The 21,948-nt window shown below is 40.0% G+C and overlaps 1 protein-coding gene across 2 annotated transcripts; it reads left to right on the top strand.

Annotated features, from left to right (window-relative positions):
- Positions 1–3,258: 3,258 nt before the first annotated feature.
- On the top strand, positions 3,259–21,165 carry LOC133129634 (major facilitator superfamily domain-containing protein 12-like). Of its 2 annotated transcripts, XM_061243853.1 has the most exons (11): positions 3,259–4,089; positions 6,734–6,944; positions 7,222–7,348; positions 8,040–8,234; positions 11,869–11,961; positions 12,184–12,276; positions 12,429–12,599; positions 13,160–13,254; positions 17,080–17,210; positions 17,849–17,896; positions 19,049–21,165. In XM_061243853.1, exons 1-11 carry the CDS (start codon positions 3,825–3,827, stop codon positions 19,126–19,128), a joined length of 1,509 nt encoding a protein of 502 aa, XP_061099837.1. In that variant the 5' UTR covers positions 3,259–3,824; the 3' UTR covers positions 19,129–21,165. The 2 variants fall into 2 exon arrangements, with proteins under 2 accessions (XP_061099837.1, XP_061099838.1); XM_061243854.1 differs by lacking the exon at positions 17,849–17,896.
- The last annotated feature ends 783 nt before the right edge of the window (positions 21,166–21,948 follow it).

The following is a 21,948-nucleotide window of genomic DNA, read 5'->3' on the forward strand; positions in this document are numbered from 1 at the left end:
GTTTTGAAAAACTGGGATTATCCTCTGTTCAAATATTATGTCACTTGTATAAGCATAGCATCATATAAAATGTGGTTGGGGCTTAACCGTGCAGTACGAAGGTGAATTTAATTTAATTTAATCCAAATTGGTTGATGAAAACATCATGTATATCAACCACTATGTAATCTATTAAGCTCTATCTAATGTATATCAAGTTGGTAACCAATAATGTGGCAGCAACTAAATGCATAAAAACATGCTGACATAGTCAAGAAGTTCAGCTGTTGTTCAGACCAAATGTCAGAATAGGGAAGAAATGTGATCTAAGTGACATTGGCCATGGAATGGTTGTTGGTGCCAGACAGGGTGGTTTGAGTATCTCAGCAACAGAGATATACATGATGCTTTCATCAACCAATTTGGATTTAATTTAATGAAATTTGCCTTGCCTTTAATGAAACATGCCCCAGCCACATTTTCTATGACAACTTATAAGTGACACTATTCCTGCATAGTGGAGGGTTCCAGCTTTTCACACCCATGTCATTGAGACACTATGTTCAAGGGAGGCAGCAGAGCTTGATATACATGATGATTTCACCAAGCAATCTGGATTCATTTCAAAACATTTTACCCAGGTATTGCACGGTTAAGCCCCAGCCACATTTTCTATGATGCTTATTTCATATAAGTGACATGATATCTGAACAGTAGAGGGTCTCATGTTTTCAAAACACCCCCTGTCATTGAGACACTATATACATATGTGTACACTCACTGAGCACTTTATTGGCTAGACCTGTACACCAGCTTGTTAATGCAAATATTTAATCAGCCAATCATGTGGCAGCAACTAAATGCATAAAAGCATGCAGACATGGTCAAGAGGTTCAGCTGTTTTTCAGACCAAATGTCAGAACGGGGAAGAAATGTGATCTAAGTGACTTTGACCATGGAATGATTGTTGGTGTAAGACAGGGTGGTTTGAATATCTCAGAAACTGCTGGGATTTTGACACACAGCAGTCTCTAGAGTTTGCAGATGTAACAGGTGAGAAATTGCCTGAGTCCAAGGTGGGATTTGAACCCCGGCCTCTCACTTGTCCAAATTATTTGTTGAACGAACGCGTTACCAGTCAGCTAAAGACGAACTCGCCGCTAGCCAAGGGCAACAACGTTCATTTTTTTTTATTTGAGGGTTACGTCATCGGGGAGTGTTGTCGCGATAACCTGCTACCAGCCTTCGCTTTCACTGCACCATCCGTGCTTACTAGCGAACTAGCTGAGCTAACCATGCTACACTCACCCCCCTTTGACTTCCCCTTCATGTGAAACTCCGCAGCAACCATTTTATTTTTATTTTTTACTCCCACCCAGATCCGGGTCACGGCACCAATGTAACAGGTGAGAAATTGCCTGAGTCCGAGGAGGGATTTGAACCCCAGCCTCTCACTTGTACCAAATTTTTGTTGAACGAACGCATTACCAGTCAGCTAAAGACGAACTCGCCGCTAGCCAAGGGCAACAACGTTCATTTTTTTAAATTTGAGGGTTACGTCATCGGGGAGTGTTGTCGCGATAACCTGCTACCAGCCTTCGCTTTCACTGCACCATCCGTGCTTACTAGCAAACTAGCTGAGCTAACCATGCTACACAGAGAATGGTGCAAAAAACTAAAAACATCCAGTGAGTAGCAGTTCTGAGGGAAAAAACGCCTTGTTAATGAGAGATGTCCGTGGAGAAAGCCCAGACTGGGCAAAGCTGACAAGAAGGTGATAGTAACGTGAATAACCACACATTACAACAGTGGTATGCAAAAGAATATCTCTGAACACATAATACGTCAATTGGAGCAGCAGAAGACCAATAAGTCTAAAAAATAAGTCTAATAAATACCTAATAGAGTGCTCACTGAGTGTATATTGATGTGCTTTCAGCTGTAAAAATCTGTACTATCCATCCATCCATTATCTTAACCCGCTTATCGTGAACAGGGTTGTGGGGAGGAGCCTATCCCAGCATACATTCGGCGAAGGCAGGAATACACCCTGGACAGGTCGCCAGTCCATCGCAGGGCACACACACCATTCACTCACACACTCATACCCACTGGCAATTTAGATTCTCCAATCAGCCTAACCTGCATGTCTTTGGACTGTGGGAGGAAACTGGAGTACCCGGAGGAAACCCACACGAACATGGGGAGAACATGCAAACTCCGCACAGAGAGGCCCCAGCCGACCAGAATTCAAACCCAGGACCTCTTTGCTGTGAGGTGGTAGTGCTACTCACTGCACCATCCGTGCTGCCTGTAAATCTGTACTAATACATTCTAATTCTCTTTGCCAAACCACAGTCACATTTTCACGAATACCTAACCACATTTGCATGATGTTTATTTGATTTACAGGAATACACCAACATTTTGGGAAATATATTTTTATAATATATATTTTTTTTCTGCCTTACCCAGATGTTCGATTTAATTTTCATTTTTGTGCATTCACTGGCTCGGTTTCCATGTTAGCATAACATGGTAGCTTAGTATAAAAACTTGAAACCTATAGAAGTCACTGGCCTAGCTAACCTAAGAAATACACCTTACAACTTTGCAACTCCAAAGCCATCTTATTTACATGTGGTATCATGTGTATTTGAAATACACTTGCAGGGGAAAAAATAAGTTAGATGGTTGGAACTATAACTGCTGAACACACATGTATCCTTCCACCTTCTGCTGGTTGAACGCAGTGATCCACACACCTAGATCCGGCACAAAGTGCAAAAATTCCTTTAAATTGCATAGATAATGTTACAACCTTTCCACAGAGTGGTTGATGTGATGCATTTTAAATTACTCTCATTTTAAAATTGTATTCATTCTTAAAAGCAATGGGAGCATTTCATTTTTATTTCTTCATTTAAAAATGTCATGATGTTATTGTGCCAATTTAAATTATATTTAAAAAAACGGAATGAAAAAGGAAGACATTATTTACTATGAGGATAATATTGTTTATGCTATAATGATAATACTATTATTCTTATGAAATAAAATGAATAGTTTTACAATGTCTATGTTCAAAGTTTAAGTTGTAAGGCTTTGAGTATTGTTAAAATAGAACAGTTTATATTTTTTCAGAAAATGATGGATTATCGCTTAATTCTATTATATAATACTGGTTTTATCGTTGGGACTTTTATTTTGAAATGTTCTGACCTTCACGGAAATCCTTATTGTCGCTAGCTTCATTCTGATTCTAAAAGATGTGTTCATCAGCTGACTGGCTGTTATGTGAATAGACATGACACGACTAGGTAGTCCTCTTATCACTACAATCCGTAGTAAAATTTTATCACACATGGATGTATTTCAGCGTTTTACTTTAACGAGCAAAATCGATTGGTAGCTTGCGTGGGAAGTTAAAGATTAAACGATCGTACTAAATCAGCTATAGGCTACTACGCTGTTTGCAGGTTGTTAGCTAGCTAAGGTTATTGTTTTAGGACTTCTAGTCAGTCAGCTGATCGTGAACAGTCTAAGTCAATCTAGCGTTACTGAAATGCATTTTCCATTCAGTTTACATTGTTTTCGGGATTCGCAACCTCAAATGGCATCATGTTTCTGGATGTTTGTTTAAAAAAAACATCTTCTGCTAGCTAATGCTTTCTGATATGTCAGTTAGTTTGTTACTAGCTACGTAGCCAGCCTCATAAATATCCAGCAAATGTTACGGGGTAGAAAGAGATACCTGGCTAAAAAGGGATATTTATTGTGTTGCTAGTATAAGGAAAAAGTATAACCCCATCCAGCTGCAACCGCATTAAAAGGATTCCGAAGCTATGGCAGAAGGGCAGAATTTACCCTTGCCTAGGCTGTTGAGTTATGCCGTGGGACACTTTTTGAACGACTTATGCGCCTCTATGTGGTTCACCTACCTGTTGATATATTACCACTCGGTACTCGGGTTCCAGAACGTATATGCGGGGGTGTTACTACTTGCGGGGCAAATTGCGGACGGTATTTGCACCCCTCTCATCGGCTATGAGTCGGACCAGACATCAGGTTGCGGGACATATGGCAAGAGGAAGACATGGCATTTAGTGGGTGAGTACATAAGCACTGAATATTGTTAGCCAGATTCAAATGTACATGGGTATATTGTTTTATAAAAACTGTTTAGTTTATAAATAGCGTGTACATTGCAGAAACGTTAGGGGTTTTCCATTTAGTTTGAAATGCAATATTGTTAAAGGCAGAATGTAAAACGAAAGTAATTGAATCAACAGTAAAGCATTCTCCAGATTGTGGTATTGTACCTCATGACAGCATTAGTCAGAAAACACAGGATTATGCTGTGATGAGCAGTTTGGTCCAGAATTATGTGGAAAATGCAAAAGAACAAGTAGTGCAGTTGTCCACTACTTTCCTAAATTCGTCAAATTGAGAAAAAGGCTGTTTTGAGTGAAAATAAAGTTTCAGCATAAAAGCACTGGATTGTTGCCTGCAAGAAGGAGGTTCTGAGTTCAAGTCATCTATTCATGGAGTTTGCATGTTCTCCCCTTATTCGAGTGGGTCTCCTCCCACCACTCCAATGTCTTCCCACACCAAAAGACATACATGTCAGGTTAGGTACTGTACACTCCTTCCATTTCCCTTTGGGTACTCTGCTTTCTTCCCACACTGAAAGACAGATATAGGTTACTTCACTCCTTCCGTTGCCCTTGATCAGGGCACTGGCCTCTGGAGTTATTCCCTTGGCGATGGGTCAAATCCAAAAGGCAAATGACCCCACAGGGTCGATGAAGAACATAAAAAGAAAAGAAAAATAATTGCATTGTTACATTCAAAGATATTTTTTAATAAATATAAAAATACTGTATTCTAAATCAGTAAGCCTAAGGAAATGATTTTTTTTTGTGTTTTATGTTTTATAATATGACACCGCGATGATACATTCGATTAGAAAATATTATTGCTGTTCCTGAATTGTGTTACATGTGTTGTTCACATAACATCCTTGTATGGCCTCCTTGCTTTGCTGTACTGAAGGTGAGCATTACTGATCTTTACTAACCCATATACAGTATTTGTTGAATAGTACCGTTGTACATAGTCAACAAGGTGCATGGTGGCTTTGGTGCACAGTGAACTGCAGCCTCTCCCCTCGGCCCAGTACAAACTTCCTCTCATATAAGGTGTGGCCTGTACAATTAACAATAGCTTAATATACATACACCCTGAGAGGTGAAAAAAGCAGGAGATATGCATATAGATATTTTGAATGTGCTGACTACAGGAACAAAAATGAGGGACGAAAATAGTTTTTTCATAGGTAGGTTTCATAGTTTCTCTGGAGTTAATAAGTAAAGTGCTTTAAAGATGATTCAACTCTGCGAACTCAAGTGCACTGCTTTTGGGACTTCTCACTCCTCACTGTTGACAGAAGGTATTTTGGAACCTGAAAACTGGCAACTGAAGAATACTGTTCAAATATGTAAAATTTCTGTGTATTCTGTTCTGCAACAGATTAAACAATAACCCTACTTTCTCAATAGAACTATTTACATATTTTTGGGCAAAATTCATCGGCATCATTATTTGTTTCTGGTACAATTATGTACTAATAATTTGTATTACTGACTCAACGCCCCTCTTGCAGGAACATTTTTGTATTCTTATCATACATTTCTTATTCTTATTCATAAACTTTTTTGGCATGAAGGGCTGGTCCGAGCGTGCCATGTTGGATTCAACAAACTTCAGAAATCCTAAATTAAATTGTCTAATATAATTATTTACGGTACTTTAGCTAGGTTCCGTTGGAAAGATGGCCATTGAGATTAACAAGAATTAGGGACGTGTTGATGTTGCCAAAACAGAACAATAAACTTTCTGTTATTCCCTCCTTGTTCCTAAGGAAAAAAAATCTAAATATGTGAAAATTAGTGAACGCGCCAAGTTCTCTTAAATCACTCTTTACAAGTGATTCTTGCATGAGGCCCAATGTCTGGAGAATGTGTCATTTTATATCAAAGTTATCACGATCACTTCTGCATGGAATTCGCCTGTAGCAAAACAATGCTTCTACTTGTGTGTGTCTGTTTTTTGAAGGACAGCTTCCTCATTCTTAATCAAAAGCATTCTTTTAAAAAGTAAGGGGAAATATTTTTCCATAAATTATTTAATTTATATTCCTGCACTTTAGAAATTTTCTAAAAAATTTTGAAAGTAAAAATGTGCAAGATGACAAGGTTGTTGTAATGCAGTACTGTATCTGGAGAATACAGCACAGCCATCCTTTGCCATTACAGACTTGTAATGAGGAAGTAACAGGAAGTGAAACAACGCATTGGTGCATGACTCAGTCGGTTGACATGGCAGGTGTGCATGGGTGTTCTCTTCTGTACTTCCTGCCTCTTTCTGTTGTAGTTTCTCTCTTTGCTCTAGTAGTTTTTTTAAGTCAACACCACAAAATGTATTCAGTAACACTAGCTGCATATCATTTGCAAACAAGTGAATGTTAAAGACGCCAGTCAGCTGACTATTAGTGTATCTCAAGAGGTTCTGAATTCTGGCTTTGTTAATGCATTTTTATCATATAATGTTGGAGACAAATGCAGTCTGCTTCTCCACTGGGTACTTTCCAGTTACGGCGGGCAGGAGCTGCAAGTTTAATAATCAGCTCTTCAGCAACTGGAATCTCTCACCCTTGGATAACTGAAACGATGGTGTCTCACGTCTCTTTCAGGAACGGTCAGCGTGTTGATCTCCTTTCCCTTCATCTTCAGCCCATGCCTGGGCTGCGATGAGTACACTCCGCAGTGGGTGGGGATCACCTACTTCATCCCCTTCATCGTCATCTTCCAGTTCGGCTGGGCTGCCACTCAGATCTCCCACCTGTCACTCATCCCCGAACTGGTTTCCTGCCAGCATGCCAAGGTGGAGCTCACTGCATACAGGTACTGCCCCCCTGGCTGCCGCTTGGAATGGCGCAGAATGGTGTTTTTGACGCTTTTCACTTGTTGAGGATTAAAAGTGTCTGCTAAATGACTAAAATGTAATGTAAAATGAATTGCTTTCATTTTATGTTATACAGAGTGCCATGCACTATATGGGTATATCTAGGTTCTACTGTTGGCTTATTTGTTCAGTGTTGAGTGTTTTGCTCATCTCTTGCAGTCCTGTGTTGAACTCACATTTTTCACAAGGTTCCTTTCCCTCCTCGAACCCGCGTAGGTACGCGTTCACAGTGGTCGCCAACGTCACGGTGTACGCGGTGGCCTGGCTACTTTTCCACTTCCAACAGGGTGCAGACCCCTCCATCAACGACAACCTGGGCCGCTTCGACATCCCCGTGTTCAGGGTGAGAAGTGCCCTGTAGCAGCTGAGGCTGGTGGGAGGGCGGTCGTGTTGATGGTGTAGATATGTGTGGGCTGCACTCCAGAAGAATTTGTGAGTCAGGATGAAATTTGTCATTCAGGAAGGATGACGTTCAGGGTCAGGAAGAAGTTTGTCAGTCAGGAAGGATTTAGATTGAATCAAGTCAAGTTCCGCTGATGAGCGTTTTGGCACAAAATGTCTGCTGTGCGCGTCACCCAAGTGGGTGCTACAGATTGGTGGTTGTTCAGATGAGTGTCTCCCTTATCATTGTCATGTGTTTATGTGGTAAGATTTTTACAACAGCAATGTAAATGTCCATTGCAAAAAGGATGAAAGGCTGAGAAAGACTATACATTTTAAAATAGCTTCTCATAAGGGCCTCTGTGAAAATGGAGTGTAGACTGTGCCTTTCCTGGTCCTCTCCCTCAGTAGAACATCTTGGGGCAGCTTGCAGCCTAATAGCTCAGATGCATAACTGGGATGTTGGTGGTTCAAGCTCCTGTGTAGCCACGATAAAATCTGTGCAGCTGTTGGGCCCTTGAGCAAGGCCTTTAAAGCCACTTTGCTCCAGGGGGGTTTGTCCCCTGCTTAGTATAATCAACTGTAAGTCGCTTTGGATAAATGCGTCAGGTAAATAACTGTAATGTAATGTAAAGTTTTCTGGTCATCCTTAGAATCTGGCCCTGATAGTGCTTGGCATTGGGGCTGTGTTCTCCCTGCTATTCCATTTGGGCACCCGAGAGAAGGGCCAGCGGCCAGAGGAGTCTGACGCCGGGGAGCGCCAGCCCCTGATTGTACACCCTGATTCTGCCCCGCCCACTCAACTGCTGAGGTGGAAACACTGGCTGAAGGAGCCTGCCTTCTACCAGGTAAGACCACCTTGTGATGTCAGAATCACTTCTGTATCGGGTGTTACTATTCTACACATACCTTTGTACGTGGGTCAAAGACGAGATGCCTCAATTTCTGTGTTCCCAAGCTGTTACTCTCATATGTTTTTTAAAATTTGTTTAAATATTGTTTTAAGTCATTCACCTCTGACCCCAATAAATAATTGTATTTAACAATAATAAATTCAGTGATTTTCTTTGTTAACACTGAAGTGCAAAAATGTCATTCAGCAACACGCTGTCCACCTAAAATCAGTATAGAAAACCTTTTAAAACACTAAATCATAAACTATACCATTTGGAAACATTTTAAGTGTCCTGATAATACCCCTTTAGAAGCATTAAATATCTCACATACCTTTGTCCCCAAACACAAATACGATCACATGCTAGTTATGTGACATGTCATCTGATTCTTGTCACAAGTTTGCATGTCATCAGTGACATGTCAAGAAAGTATACATGAAGTTATATATTTTTAAAACACTTAGTTCCCTGTAAAAAAATGAAGTCACGGTCATGGTTGTAAATATGTTGCCTGTTAGGAAATGCTGAATGACTCATTCAATGCTGGATTTAGCTTACTTTTCTGTGATGTCAATTTATTTTGGCATATTATGCAATATGTACCACTTAATACACAATGCTGAATTTTTTTTTCTCAATTTTTAAATATTTGTTAACATGCCTTTCTCAAACAAGGAGAGGTGTGCACGCTACTGTGCAAAGATTAGGGCAGATCCTGCTGCTAGGGAAGAGAGGCTGGCAAGGAGACGGGCCAGGTGCACCGTGTAGCAGTCATCAGTATAGGGCCAGGTGTACCATGTAGCAGTCATCAGTATATGGCCAGGTGCACCGTGTAGCAGTCATCAGTATAGGGCCAGGTGTACCATGTAGCAGTCATCAGTATAGGGCCAGGTGTACCATGTAGCAGTCATCAGTATAGGGCCAGGTGCACCGTGTAGCAGTCATCAGTATAGGGCCAGGTGTACCATGTAGCAGTCATCAGTATATGGCCAGGTGTACCATGTAGCAGTCATCAGTATATGGCCAGGTGTACCATGTAGCAGTCATCAGTATAGGGCCAGGTGTACCATGTAGCAGTCGTCAGTATAGGGCCTGCCAGGGGCATGGCTATACATTTTGGGCCCCATGAAAGGGTATTACATTGGGCCGCCCCTCCTATATGTTTCAATGGTACAATGTTTTTGACAATGTTTTTGATGATCCCTGTTTCTTCAGGGGCCCTTGGATTCATTTTTATAAGAATTGTATTGGAAAATTACAACCATATTGGAGACAGCAACAGAAAAATGCTATGTATTTCATACGTTTAAGTTTAAATTTTCTCGGTAGGTATTATTTGTAAATAGTGTGACATTGACTATTGACAGTGTCACTGTGTTATTATGTGACATTATTACGAAATAGATTTTATTTGGAAAAAGAAAATATGTTGCTAAATGACATTTTGTCGGGTGATCTGATGAAACGCATAACAATGACCTAAATTGATTTTTTTCTTGAGAGGCACGTATGAAAATGCGAAATAAACAGTTTAATTTACCTAAATAATGTGACAAATAACTGGTAATCGCATTTTTTGCCTTTTTGAAACCTAAAACGTCACTGACCCGTATGTCTCTATATTATAACCAGCGGTGGAAGAGTGAGTCTTGTATGAATCCCGTAATTGGCGGGACTACGATATGCATTCCATCTTAAATGTGCTGCCGTGTGATTATAATTCTTATTGTGACCATGGTGTTGCTCCCAGCAGTGTGCTATGTAGGATTGTGTACTGTGTGTCCCATATCTCTGTGAAATTAAAAACACTTAATTGTGTGCTGAAGCTGATCACATGTAGTCTGTATATGTGCTGTGTAATATCTTGATAGAACCTCCTTAAAAAATTTCCTCAGTTAACCATGTCATTTCGCAATCTGATAAATGAGTGAATATCGTGTCTATCCCTAAGGATGATTAATGCAAAATTGGAAAGCACTTCATGGATACGTACATCTTGTTTATATTAGTTTGCTAATAATGATGTCATGGTTAAAGCTGGGTGGCTAAGTAAATATTTTAATGGCTGCTTTCACAACTTCCTTTTGGGCTGTCAATACTGAGAATTTCTGTGGAACTGATGTATGGTGTAGCACTAGTTTCATTTCACTTTCTGCTGACTTTTTGCCAACGCAAGTTTTCCAGTCATCGCGGACAGGCCAGAAAGTTTTTGGTCTGGCTACATTCAGCTAAGTGCCGATTATGGGATTCATTTTCATATGCTGACCTTCTTCAAAAATAAGTTTTAATTGTAAATACTTTAATATGCGGAATGTACAGTGCCCTTCATAATGTCTGGGACAAAGACCCATTATGTCTTGACTTGCCACAATTTTAGATTTGGAATCACACAATTAACATGTAGTTAAAGTGCACATTCTCTGATTTTAGTAAAGGTATTTTTATACATTTTGGATTCACCATGTAGATATTGCTGCAGTGTGTATACATAGTCCCCCATCTCATGGCACCATAATGTTTCGGTCACATGTGGTGTGGTGTTTGTATTTGCTCAGATGCATGCAATTGCCTCTTTAATGCAGGTATAGGACCGCTCTCAGCACATAGTCTTTCCTCTAGTCTTTTGATCACCTTTGGAAACTATTATTGCTGTTTGTCAACCTGAGGAGCTAATTTGTGCCAATGAAAGTCAAAGAAGCCATTATGAGACTGAGAAACGAGAATAAAATGGCTAAAGCTTAGGCTTACCAAAATTAACTGAGCTTACTAATCGCAAAATGGACCGGCAGGCCAAGGAAAACAGGATGGCCAGGTTACAGATTGTCAAGAAGTACTTAAAAGTGCAACCACAGTTCTGGAAAAAGGTCTTGTGGACAGATGAGATGAAGATTAACGTTTATCAGAGTGATGGCAAGAGCAAAGTATGGAAATGGCCAAGATCTAAAGCATACTACCTCATCTGTGAAACACGGTGGTGAGGGTGTTATGGTATGGGCATGTATGGCTGCCGAAGGTACTGGCTCAATTATCCTCATTGGTGATAACTGCTGGTAGTTGCAAAATTAATTCTGAAGTGTATAGACACATCCTATCTGTTTAAGTTCAAGTGAATGCCTCAAAACCCTGGCTGGCATTTAATTCTATAGCAAGACAATGATCCCAAACATACTGTTAAAGCAACAAAGTGGCCAAGTCAATAATCAGATCTTAACCCAATTGAACATGCCTTTCATATGTTGAAGAGAAAACTTAAGGGGTCTAGCGCCCGAGAGCTAAAGATGGCTGCAATACAGGCCTGGCAGAGCATCACCAGAGGAGACACTCAGTCACTGATGATGTTCATGAATCACAGACTTCTTGCAGTCATTGCCTACAAAGTATATGTATCAAGATACACGACTACTTTCATTTACATAACATTGCTGTGTATAAGCACTGCAGTAATTGCCCTAAAATGCCCTAAAATCTGTCTACTTAATAAATGATGGGTCTTTGTCCCAAACATTATGGAGGGCACTTTGTTTCTTCAGAATATTGCCCCGGTTACACTTAGCATTTATGTTATCTTTGTTTTCTTTGTGTCCAGGTGGCCTTGCTGTATATGTCCACTAGATTGATTGTCAACCTGTCCCAGACCTACATCTCCATGTACCTCACCAACTCTCTGATGCTTCCCAAGGTACAGTAGATATGGAGACAGGCTTGTGGGGCAAGAGGGGCAGTTTGTGTATGAGAGAGAGAGAGAGAGAGAGAGAGAGAGAGAGAGAGAGAGAGGGAGGGAGGCGCGCTTGTGGTGCAGGAGGGGCAGTTTCTGTACTTGCAAGAGTCTGTTTGTTGTTGGCATCTGGTTTGACCAGGTTGTGTTATGGTGTAGAGCAGATGTCTTCCCCCCCCTTTACAGAAGTTCATCGCCACCATCCCACTGGTGATGTACATGAGTGGATTCATCTCCTCCCTTGCCATGAAGCCCTTCAGCAAGCTGATTGGTAGAAGCGTAAGTGTGTCATCAACAGAATGCTATGAACGTCCCTATTATCTCTTCTATGGATATTGATAGTGAGGCATATTTGCTTTATTGATTGAAGTTGTTGATATGCATACTTAAGCTATATTGATTTGCTTTCCTTTTTATCTTTCCCAATGTAGATGACCTACTTTTTAGGCCTGTTGCTAATCCTGGGCTTTTCCTACTGGGTGTTGCTGGACAAGGAAATGGGAGAGCGGGTTTATGGGGCTGCAGTGCTGCTGGGTACTGGGTCAGCAACGATCCTGGTGATGTCCCTCTCCATGACAGCCGACCTCATCGGCGAGCATTCGGTAGGAACTTACTATCAGCGCTTAAAAATAGATTTCGGCATGAAATTGCTTCTAAGAGCCAATGGAATCAAATGCATTAACTCTTCAGCTATCCGAAAGTGCATTTTTTATCATTCTGAGCAATATTCTAGAATAAACGCTGATGGGGTAGTCTCTGACTCAAGTTGAAATATACTACAACTTAAGGGAGAATGGGTTGGAAAACATTACAGAATATTAAGACATTGTTTACTACTTGTAATACAGTACAGCTATTTAATTTCATTAATTGAAGTGCAGCAATTAATAAACAATGTTAATGCATGTGTTTAATGAATGTAATGACAAACAGATGGTAGACCTGTTCTTTATTTATTTATTTGTTTATTTGCTATACATTTTATTTGTTATTTAGTTGAAAGTTTTATCCAAAGTAACTTACAGTTGATTATACTAAGCAGGGGACAATCCCCCTGGAGCAATGCAGGGTTAAGGGCCTTGCTGAAGTGCCCAAGAGCTGTGGGGATGTAATCGTGTTTAATGAATTGTCACCTTTCTTTCTCCTTTTTTGTATTTGGCAGCAAAGTGGGGCCTTTGTATATGGGGCCATGAGCTTCACAGACAAGGTGGCCAATGGCGTGGGAGTGATGATTATCCAGCTGCTACACCCCTGCCAGTGAGTTTCCTCCCAGTCAGCGTTTGAACTATCCCAAAGCCTTTAGGGGGGCTCACTCACTCACCCACTCAGCCATGCATTCATCCAGCGACTGCCAAAAATGACCGACTGCTCTGACACAATATTAGACCGGTATTTATTGCTAAATTCATTCAACTTTGTTGGGTACGACAACCTCATAGTTGGCCCTATGTTACTGGATATACTGCCAGTTTCATTCACAGTCATTAGCACTAACGTTAGCTTGGCTATGGTTGCTAACCTTCCATGTTAAGGAGATCTGCACCACTTCTATCTTGCTTAGACCTTTTGATGAAACAAAAATTAGCTACATTAATTTGTTTTTTCATTCATTTTAATCTGATCCTTGCACTGCTTGCACACAGCCTTGCACACAGACCTTCCTCAAAATCAAAGTTTGATTGCACTTGTTACATTTGGCTCGGCTGTTGTCGAATGTAGCGAAGTTCGATACTTACAGACAAACTGTAACAGAAGTTAGAGCAGCAATAGCTTCCAATAGAGGCCAGGGATTCGATTCAACTGACGTTAAATGAGGGGGAAGCAGAGCTGTAGCTCAGGGGAATAATATGCGCCACTGCTTAAAAGGATATTGATCAGAGGGGAACGGAAAATTGATCTAAACATTTAATCTAAATACACGCCCGCTGGTACACGATGATGTCAAATCTTGTTAAATTTAGTTTTCCCGGAAGTGGATGGAATAATACAGTAAAAATAATTATTGAAATTCTATACATTTTTTGAAATATATACTTTAAGACGTTTTCGTATGGTTATGGAGAATTTACAAAATTGACGAAAAAGTGAATTATCAGCTTGTCTTTATGTCTGCTAAACAAAGACAGTCCCTGTAGTGGTGTGCTGAACATTACATCCACTTATTTTCATGACAGATAAGTGCTGATAACTTTGGGGTGGTATATTATGATATAAACGGTATTACGATAGAAATATGGGTCACAAGATTGATTTGATGAAATGAAATAAAGAAGGTATTTCTTCTACATTTCCACCAAAGTAGTTCAATAAATGTTGTTGATCGAAACAATATATCCAGATTCTACTGACTGTCTAAAAAGTAGTAATACTTAAATGATTCATTAAAAACTGTCGCTCCATTGTTGTTTTTCTTATTAAACTGTGCGTGCTTTCTTAAAAAGACATTAACCAATTTCTCACCTAGTAGTCCACTGCAAATAATACACCTTAGAAATGTAAATGGTGCACGTTTTTAACAGCTAGAGTAGACCAAATGTATTACATTTAAAACATGGAAATAATATGTAAATAAGAGAAATATGAATTTGGTACCTGCTGTCTATATAATCCTCCTGAAAAAAGGGTTATATTTATTTTGGCAGCCATGGAAATGTCAGCCTACTCAGGGCAAGTAGAACACTGTCATCACTCAAAGCAAGTACATTTGGCCTCTTCCATTATCATGTTCAACAGAACATTTTTGAAGGATTCAGTGGAGACAAAGCAATCCAGCCTCAGTGTATCCTGGCATTTATTCCATATATAGGGCGCATATGTGCTAAAAAGCTGTGCTACCCAGGTTTGTTTTGGTTTTGGTGCCTCTAATGTGATCCAATCTTGAGATTTGGTACCGTGACTCAAGTTTTTCATAGAGAAACACCTGGTCAGGTACATCAATTATCAATTAATGCTTTATAAATAAATAAAGTGCTATGTTGCTTCCTTCTATAATTAAGAGAATGCCACCCTACTTAGTCACATAGTGTACGATGATGTGTTCGGAAACCATCTCCCCTGATAAAGTGCAGCATGTTATGATAAACTGCATGCAACTACTTGTGGCGTGTCCATTCAGAATATCTCATTAGTCAGGCATTGGTAGGATTGTTGCCTGCACAATCCTCTTTCTGTTAAGTGAAAAGCAGGATCTATGTCTGTATAAGAACCGGTTTTAGGTCGAATTTTTTGTTGTTTAAGTTGGCCACATGGGTTTTAAAAGTCGTGATGGGCATTTCTGCACATTTTCGTTTATTATCCAATGCTGTTACTATGTCATTTATAACCAATGAAGTTACTGTAATTGTGCTGTGGCCAGGCCTAAATCCTAAATCAAAATGTTATGCAAAGTTGAAAAGCTGCAAAGTTGCCACTTTACAAGTGATTCTAAAATTTTAGCCAGGCAAGACAATTTAGCTGATACCTATTTACTGAACTGGCATCAACACCTTTGAATGATGGACGAACAAGACCAGCTTTCCATTGACTGGTTGCAGTCAATAATGACAAATTAAAAATATGAGTTATGAAATGTGTAATCATTGGAGCTGCGCGACACAAACGGTTTGGGACCAAGTGATCCTTCCCAGTGGATTTCTTCACATCTATGTGTTTCAATGTTCACTGTGAATTCCCGAAATGTAAACAGAGCTCTGGTGGATATGAAGTTTTTGAAGTTGACCTAGCCCTGAGGTCAGACAATCTCTTGTTGGGGACTGGCCTGAGTTCTCAAAAAGATTACCAGCCTCTATAAAATTGATTTATAGAGGCTGGTTAAAAGCATCAGATATCATGTTTTTATCAGTAATAGGTCCAGATTGAGTGTTGATAGAATTTGGTAATGATGAAGAATGATTTATGGACTTGACACCCTTCCAAAATCTAGAAAGGTTATTCTGACTCTCCACATAACGTTGCTGAGCCTTGACCTGACCAATTGAAGCAACCCTAGATCATAACAGTGCTTCCGGAGTGGGTGCTATGAATGATGGGTGCATCGCTTCATGCACTTCCCATTCTTACCGACGCCCGATGGCTGTGGAACAGGGTAAATCTCAGACCACGTGACCTTTTTCCATTGCTCCAGAGTCCAATCTTTATGCTCCCTAGCAAACTGAAGCCTCTTTTCTGATTTGCCTCACTAACAAGTGGTTTTCTTGTGGCCACACAGCTGTTTAGTCCCAGTCCTTTGAGTTCTAATTGCATTTTGCATGTGGAAAAATGCTCTTACTTTCACTATTAAACATAGCCGTGAGTTCTACTATCTATTTTTTATGATTCCACTTCACCCATCGTTTAAGTGATCTCCAATCACAATCGTTCAAGTTTTTTTTCCCACCACATCTCTTCCGCAAAGTTGACGGTTCACGCTTTGGACAGATCTCCTTTGTTGGTTTCCTTGCTTGATACAGGCCGATAATTTTACCCTTCTGATACAGTAACATCTTTTCCACAACCCACGGGATATGTCTTCAGACATGGTCATTTAAGAAATGATAAGCTACTCTCTGCATCAGTTAGGGTTAAATGAATTGTCGCCAGCTGAAACATATTAATCACAGCAGTGATTAAAAGCAGTCTATAGGTTATTCAATCATAGGCTCTTAAGTATTGCTCATTTAATTCCAAATGGCAATTTTTTTTGGACAGGCAGTGTAGATAACTGCAACTCTAATTTGGCATACCTCATTCAATTAATGAGCAGCTCAAGCAGATCTCTAGCCTTTGAATGAGGAAGTAACCACACACTGCCTTTTTCTTTTTCTTTTAAAGAGGAACCATGCGGTATTGTCTGGTGAGTACTGGTGTCAAGGACTCCAGTGTTTCCGTGCATACCATGCATGCCTGCTACAGAGTTGGCTAACTAACCGAGGGGACTGTGCAGCTTAAAGATCCAAAGGCGGTCATAACTATAATAAAATATAGTTTCAAATAACGTGAATTTAATGTTATGACATGTTAATATATTGCTGGACCCTAGCACACTTGGCGGTATCATCTCAGGTTTTTTGAATAAGAGTTGAAAGGTCATGTGCCTGTTCCCAGTACGCAGGTCTGCTGCCCGGCCTGCGTGTGGTACTACCGTAATGTCATGGTGATTGTCACCGGGGGTGTGGCCTTTGCGGCTGCACTTGCCCTGTGTACCATCCTCATCTGGCCTATCGGGATCCGGCAATGTAAGTATTCTGAGCATGGCAATTTATTCAGAAACAAACAACGAACACAATTACACTTCTAGTCATTCTTACACACATACACACGCATACTAGAGTATTATGTACTGCATATACAAATGCTCACGTAATATCCATTATTACTGCACTCCCCTGGTGGCTGGAGAAGAGAAAGATTCATTGGGATTGAATGAGTGAGAGTGAATGTGTGACTGTGGGCAGGGTTTGTGAATGTGTGATAGCTTGTGTGAATATAGAGTGTGCGAATGTGAGCGCTTGTGTGTGAATGTGTGATAGCTTGTGTGAATATACAGTGTGTGAATGTGTGATAGCTTGTGTGAATGTACTGTGTGAATGTGAGCATGTGTGTGAATGTGTGTGTGAATGTGTGATAGCTTGTGTGAATATGCAGTGTGTGAATGTGAGCATGTGTGTGTGAATGTGAGAGCCTGTGTGTGAATGTGTGAGAGCTTGTGTGAATGTACCGTATGGGTGTGTGAATGTGTGAGCTTGTGTGAATGTACCGTATGGTTGTGTGAATATGTGAGAGCTCATTTGAATGCTGTGCCATAGGTATGAATGGGCAGTGGCAGCAGTGATTGTGTGGTTTGGGCCTGAGGCAGAGCTGCCTTATGTTTCAGACTCTCCGCAGAAGCAGATAAACGGCCCTGTCATCAGACAGGTAGAGGGTGAGCACTCCCAGCCCGACTCTCAAAGCAATCCTCAATCCTTCCTCAGTTTTATCCCACTGCAGTAGGGACTGTTATTACTGTAATCACACTGCAATAGGGATTGTGATGAAGCTTTTTGCACTGCTGTAGGGATTGTGATGAAGCTTATTCCACTGCAGTAGGGATTGTGATGACGCTTATTACACTGCAGTAGGGTTTGTGATGATGCTTATTCCACTGCAGTAGTGATTGTGATTATGCTTTTCCACTGCATGACACTAATTCCACCGCAGTATGGATTGAGATTACACTAATTCCGCTGCAGTAGAGATTGTGATGACTATTCCACTGCATGACACTAATTCTACTGTGGTAGAGATTGTGGTGACACTACTTCCACTGCAGTAGGGATTGTGATGACACTAATTCCACTGCAGAAGGAATTGATACCATTGGTAATCCAGGTGTTTATTGCAGCCCTCAATGTAAATTCAACACACTGGAAAATTAAAATCACAAATATGTTTTAAGCCGTGTCTTTAGTCATTTATGTGGTCAATCAATCCAGACATAGAAAATAAATGGTGAAGTTACAATTTATTGTACCTTCCCAGTATTTATCTGAATGAACAAATCAGGATATATAATAGTTATGTATAAATAATCAAAGAACCTGTTGTACGTCTAGTATTACTGAGCCCTGATTCTATAGGTTTCTGTACTGCATTGCCTTGTGAACTACAAAAGTAGTTAATACAAAGTATACCACCGCCTAATGCAGCGCTATTCAACTCCCTGTCCTACCATGCGCTACACCACCTTATTTCACAAATTATTTAACCTTCATGGTTCAGATAAGCTAATTCGTGAAATTGGGTGTTGTGCAAGGTTGAAGCAATGCCTGCAGACACTGTAGCCCACAGGACGTGGAATTGATTAGTACTGCATTAGGTGGTGGTATGCTTTGTGTTGTAGTTCATGAGTAGCACTGAACTACAGCATCTATCACCAACTACTGGGCCAATGGTGAACTACAGCCCAACTGTATTTTTACCTACTGGACCAGTGTTGAGCTACAACACTAGGCACACTTCTGGTGCAGTCCACTTTTTTTTAGCATAGCTTGTATGTCTTCTCCCTTTCCCACTCCCCCGATTGGTCTGTTTACAGATCCGTCCTGTGTTGGTGACCTGCTGGGGACAGAAGAACCCGACTCAGAGGGAAGCTCAGACCAGGAGTCCATCAAGTGAAGATCAAAGCAGTTAATTTCCTGTGGAGGAGTAATGCTGAGGCTGACTGGGATCCCCTGCTTAGCCTGACTGGGGAGCTGAACTCCTGCGCTGCCCCTGTAGACCTGCCCCTAACTCTTAAGACAATGTGATTGGCTGCTGTCATTGTGACACAGTCTGCCTCAGTCACTCCAATGTTTAACTGTAAACTAACATAGTATCTTAAACACTGAATATGTCAGCATATCCCTGTCTATCATATATCTACCTATCTCTACAGCACAGTCCGTAAGTATTTGCTCATACAGTTTCAGTTCTATTGGGTCTGTACTCCAGCTCATTGGATTTGTAATGACATGATGAGTATGAGGTTAAAATGCAGCCATTGCACTTAAATTCTTTTTTTTTTTTTTTTTTTTTGTCTCATAATAGCTTCCTTGACTGTCATTAGGACAACTCAGGTCTTCATGTTGACAAATGCTATAACAGACTCCAAAGGCAATCAAAAGCCTAAAATCAAGAAGAGTTACTGAAAGTTTTCTCATACCTGCACTAAGATTGAATACAACAGAGTTCATCAGACACAGTTGAGAAGCCAACTGTCCAATTACTTTTGGTCCCCCAAAATGAGGGGACTGTACAAAAGGTGATTTAAATTATACCAGTCTGCATTTTAATCTCATATTCATCATTTAATTCCAAATCTAATCAGTACAGAGCCAAAAGAACAGCAATTGTACCACGGTCTAGCTACTTAGACTGCACTGTATTTATCTATCATTTCACATTTTCATTTGGGCCAAAGGGAAGTATTCATTACTGCTGCTTCTATATATGGGGAGAGTTATCAGTGTGTGGCACAACTTTATATTGGAAGCAGAAACCATTGAAGCCCTAATTCCAGGTTTAAATGCAGTGTTGTGATATTACTTTATTCCATTATTCCTTTCTGTACCTTGACATGACTATCATTAGGGGAATCCCATCTTAAAAATAGAATAATAGAGACGAAATTGGCATTTCAAAGGGAATTAAGAAGTGTGTTTACAAATTACACTTCGCAAATATTAGACAGGTGATATCACTAATATACGCACATAAGACTAGAGCTCAATTCAGGGAATGTTGTATATACGTGCGAGCTGCATTTTTTGAAGTCTGACAACCAAAAAATGGAGAGGACCAAGTCGGGAGCATTTATCTGTGACCTACACTAAAATACACCATCTATCCCATGCATCATTATTCGCATGAAACCGCCTCAAACCTTTTCTCTGGCATGAAATGCCTAATCATCAGAAATGTATTTTTGAATATCATTTACTGGTTAAATAGTGTGTAGTGACAATGATTCAAACTGTTTATTGCACATTCTAATGAAATCAAAGGGAATCAAAATGTACAGCAAAAAGACAAACTGGGAATGTTCTGTCTGTATTTCCATAGTGAAGATCATGTGGTATACATAATGGGAAGAATTCAGAATTCATGTCCGTACTGTCTGTTTCGTGGAAGCGCTTTTGATTTTTTTTTGTTACAGTCCAGACAACCAGTTTATAATAACTGAAGTGTGTATTTTTTGGGCCTTTTTACTTTTCTAAAATTGCTTTTCTAATAAGTCATTGTCATCTCTTTGCTCATGTGCACCAGAGTACAGTGAACTACATTCCGAAATCAAAAATTGACCATTTTTATTTTTATATAATTTAATTAATTATAGGTGCCTTCAGCTGATTAACTTGAACGATCTTGTAAGTCGTGATCCACGTCCTACATTTATGAAAGGCTTATTTATGTAAATGAGTAGAGGACAGGAATCTGCTTTTGCTTATATTGATTGTTATTGTTCAGCTATATAATTGAATGATGGTTTTTGGACAAACAATGATCAATTACTCATGTCTGTGCAAACCAGTTATGCAGTTATATTATTATATTTTGAACTATGTTTCCTGATTTTATTGTGTATGTTTACAAAAACGCCAAAACAATTTTTTTTTTTACATTTTTCTACTGTGATGAAAATGATATAAAGTTGATCAGATACGATACCAGGCATACGGTTGTACTGTCGTCATGTTCCCTTTTGCGGAGAGGTCCTTGTGACCTTAAGTGCACTGCTTCACAGTCATGCCTCAAAGCCACTTGCAGTGTCCAATTAAAATTTTTCCACAGCCCGCTGAAACAATTAGTAAGAACTTGGTGGTACATGAGCTAAACATGAACATATAAACAAAATAAATATGCCACTCATTTTGTCCTTAGCCAGATTAACATTATGCATTTTTTTGACCGTCACCTGACCACTCTATGCCCAAGTTGTGAAAATAATCATACGAAGTGTGAAAAAGAACAAAGTAATTGAATGAATCTTCTACAAATACAGCCTGCAGCTGCTGTGGATATTTACAGATACCCATTTTCTGGGTAGTTGGGAGGGGGGAGAGGACTTCATCCCTGTTCATTACCGGATTCGGTAATGAAAGCAGGCTGCATTTGTAGTGGGGTTTCTGTGTAAGTGATGCCAGGGTGAGGGCAGGGGCAGCGAGGTGAGTTGTACTCCCTTTAAATGCAATTGGCCGTCATAGATGTTCATGTCCTACCACCAGTCAGACGTTGGAACATGTGTTGTGCTTCATGGAAGAACATTATACGCTATTTAAGAACCAAACTATATGCGTGTACAAGTTGCATATCACTGCCTTTTTTAAATAATGCATTTTTACACATGGGACATTAATACAAACAGTAGAATGACTATCTTAAATTGTATGCATGTTTTTTATTTTTATTTCTATCAACTCTTACAAGCAGTATCTCTTACATCTTTTCCAAAGTGAA

Source organism: Conger conger, chromosome 5, assembly GCF_963514075.1.
Source record: "Conger conger chromosome 5, fConCon1.1, whole genome shotgun sequence".
NCBI classification, from domain to species: Eukaryota; Metazoa; Chordata; class Actinopteri; order Anguilliformes; family Congridae; genus Conger; species Conger conger.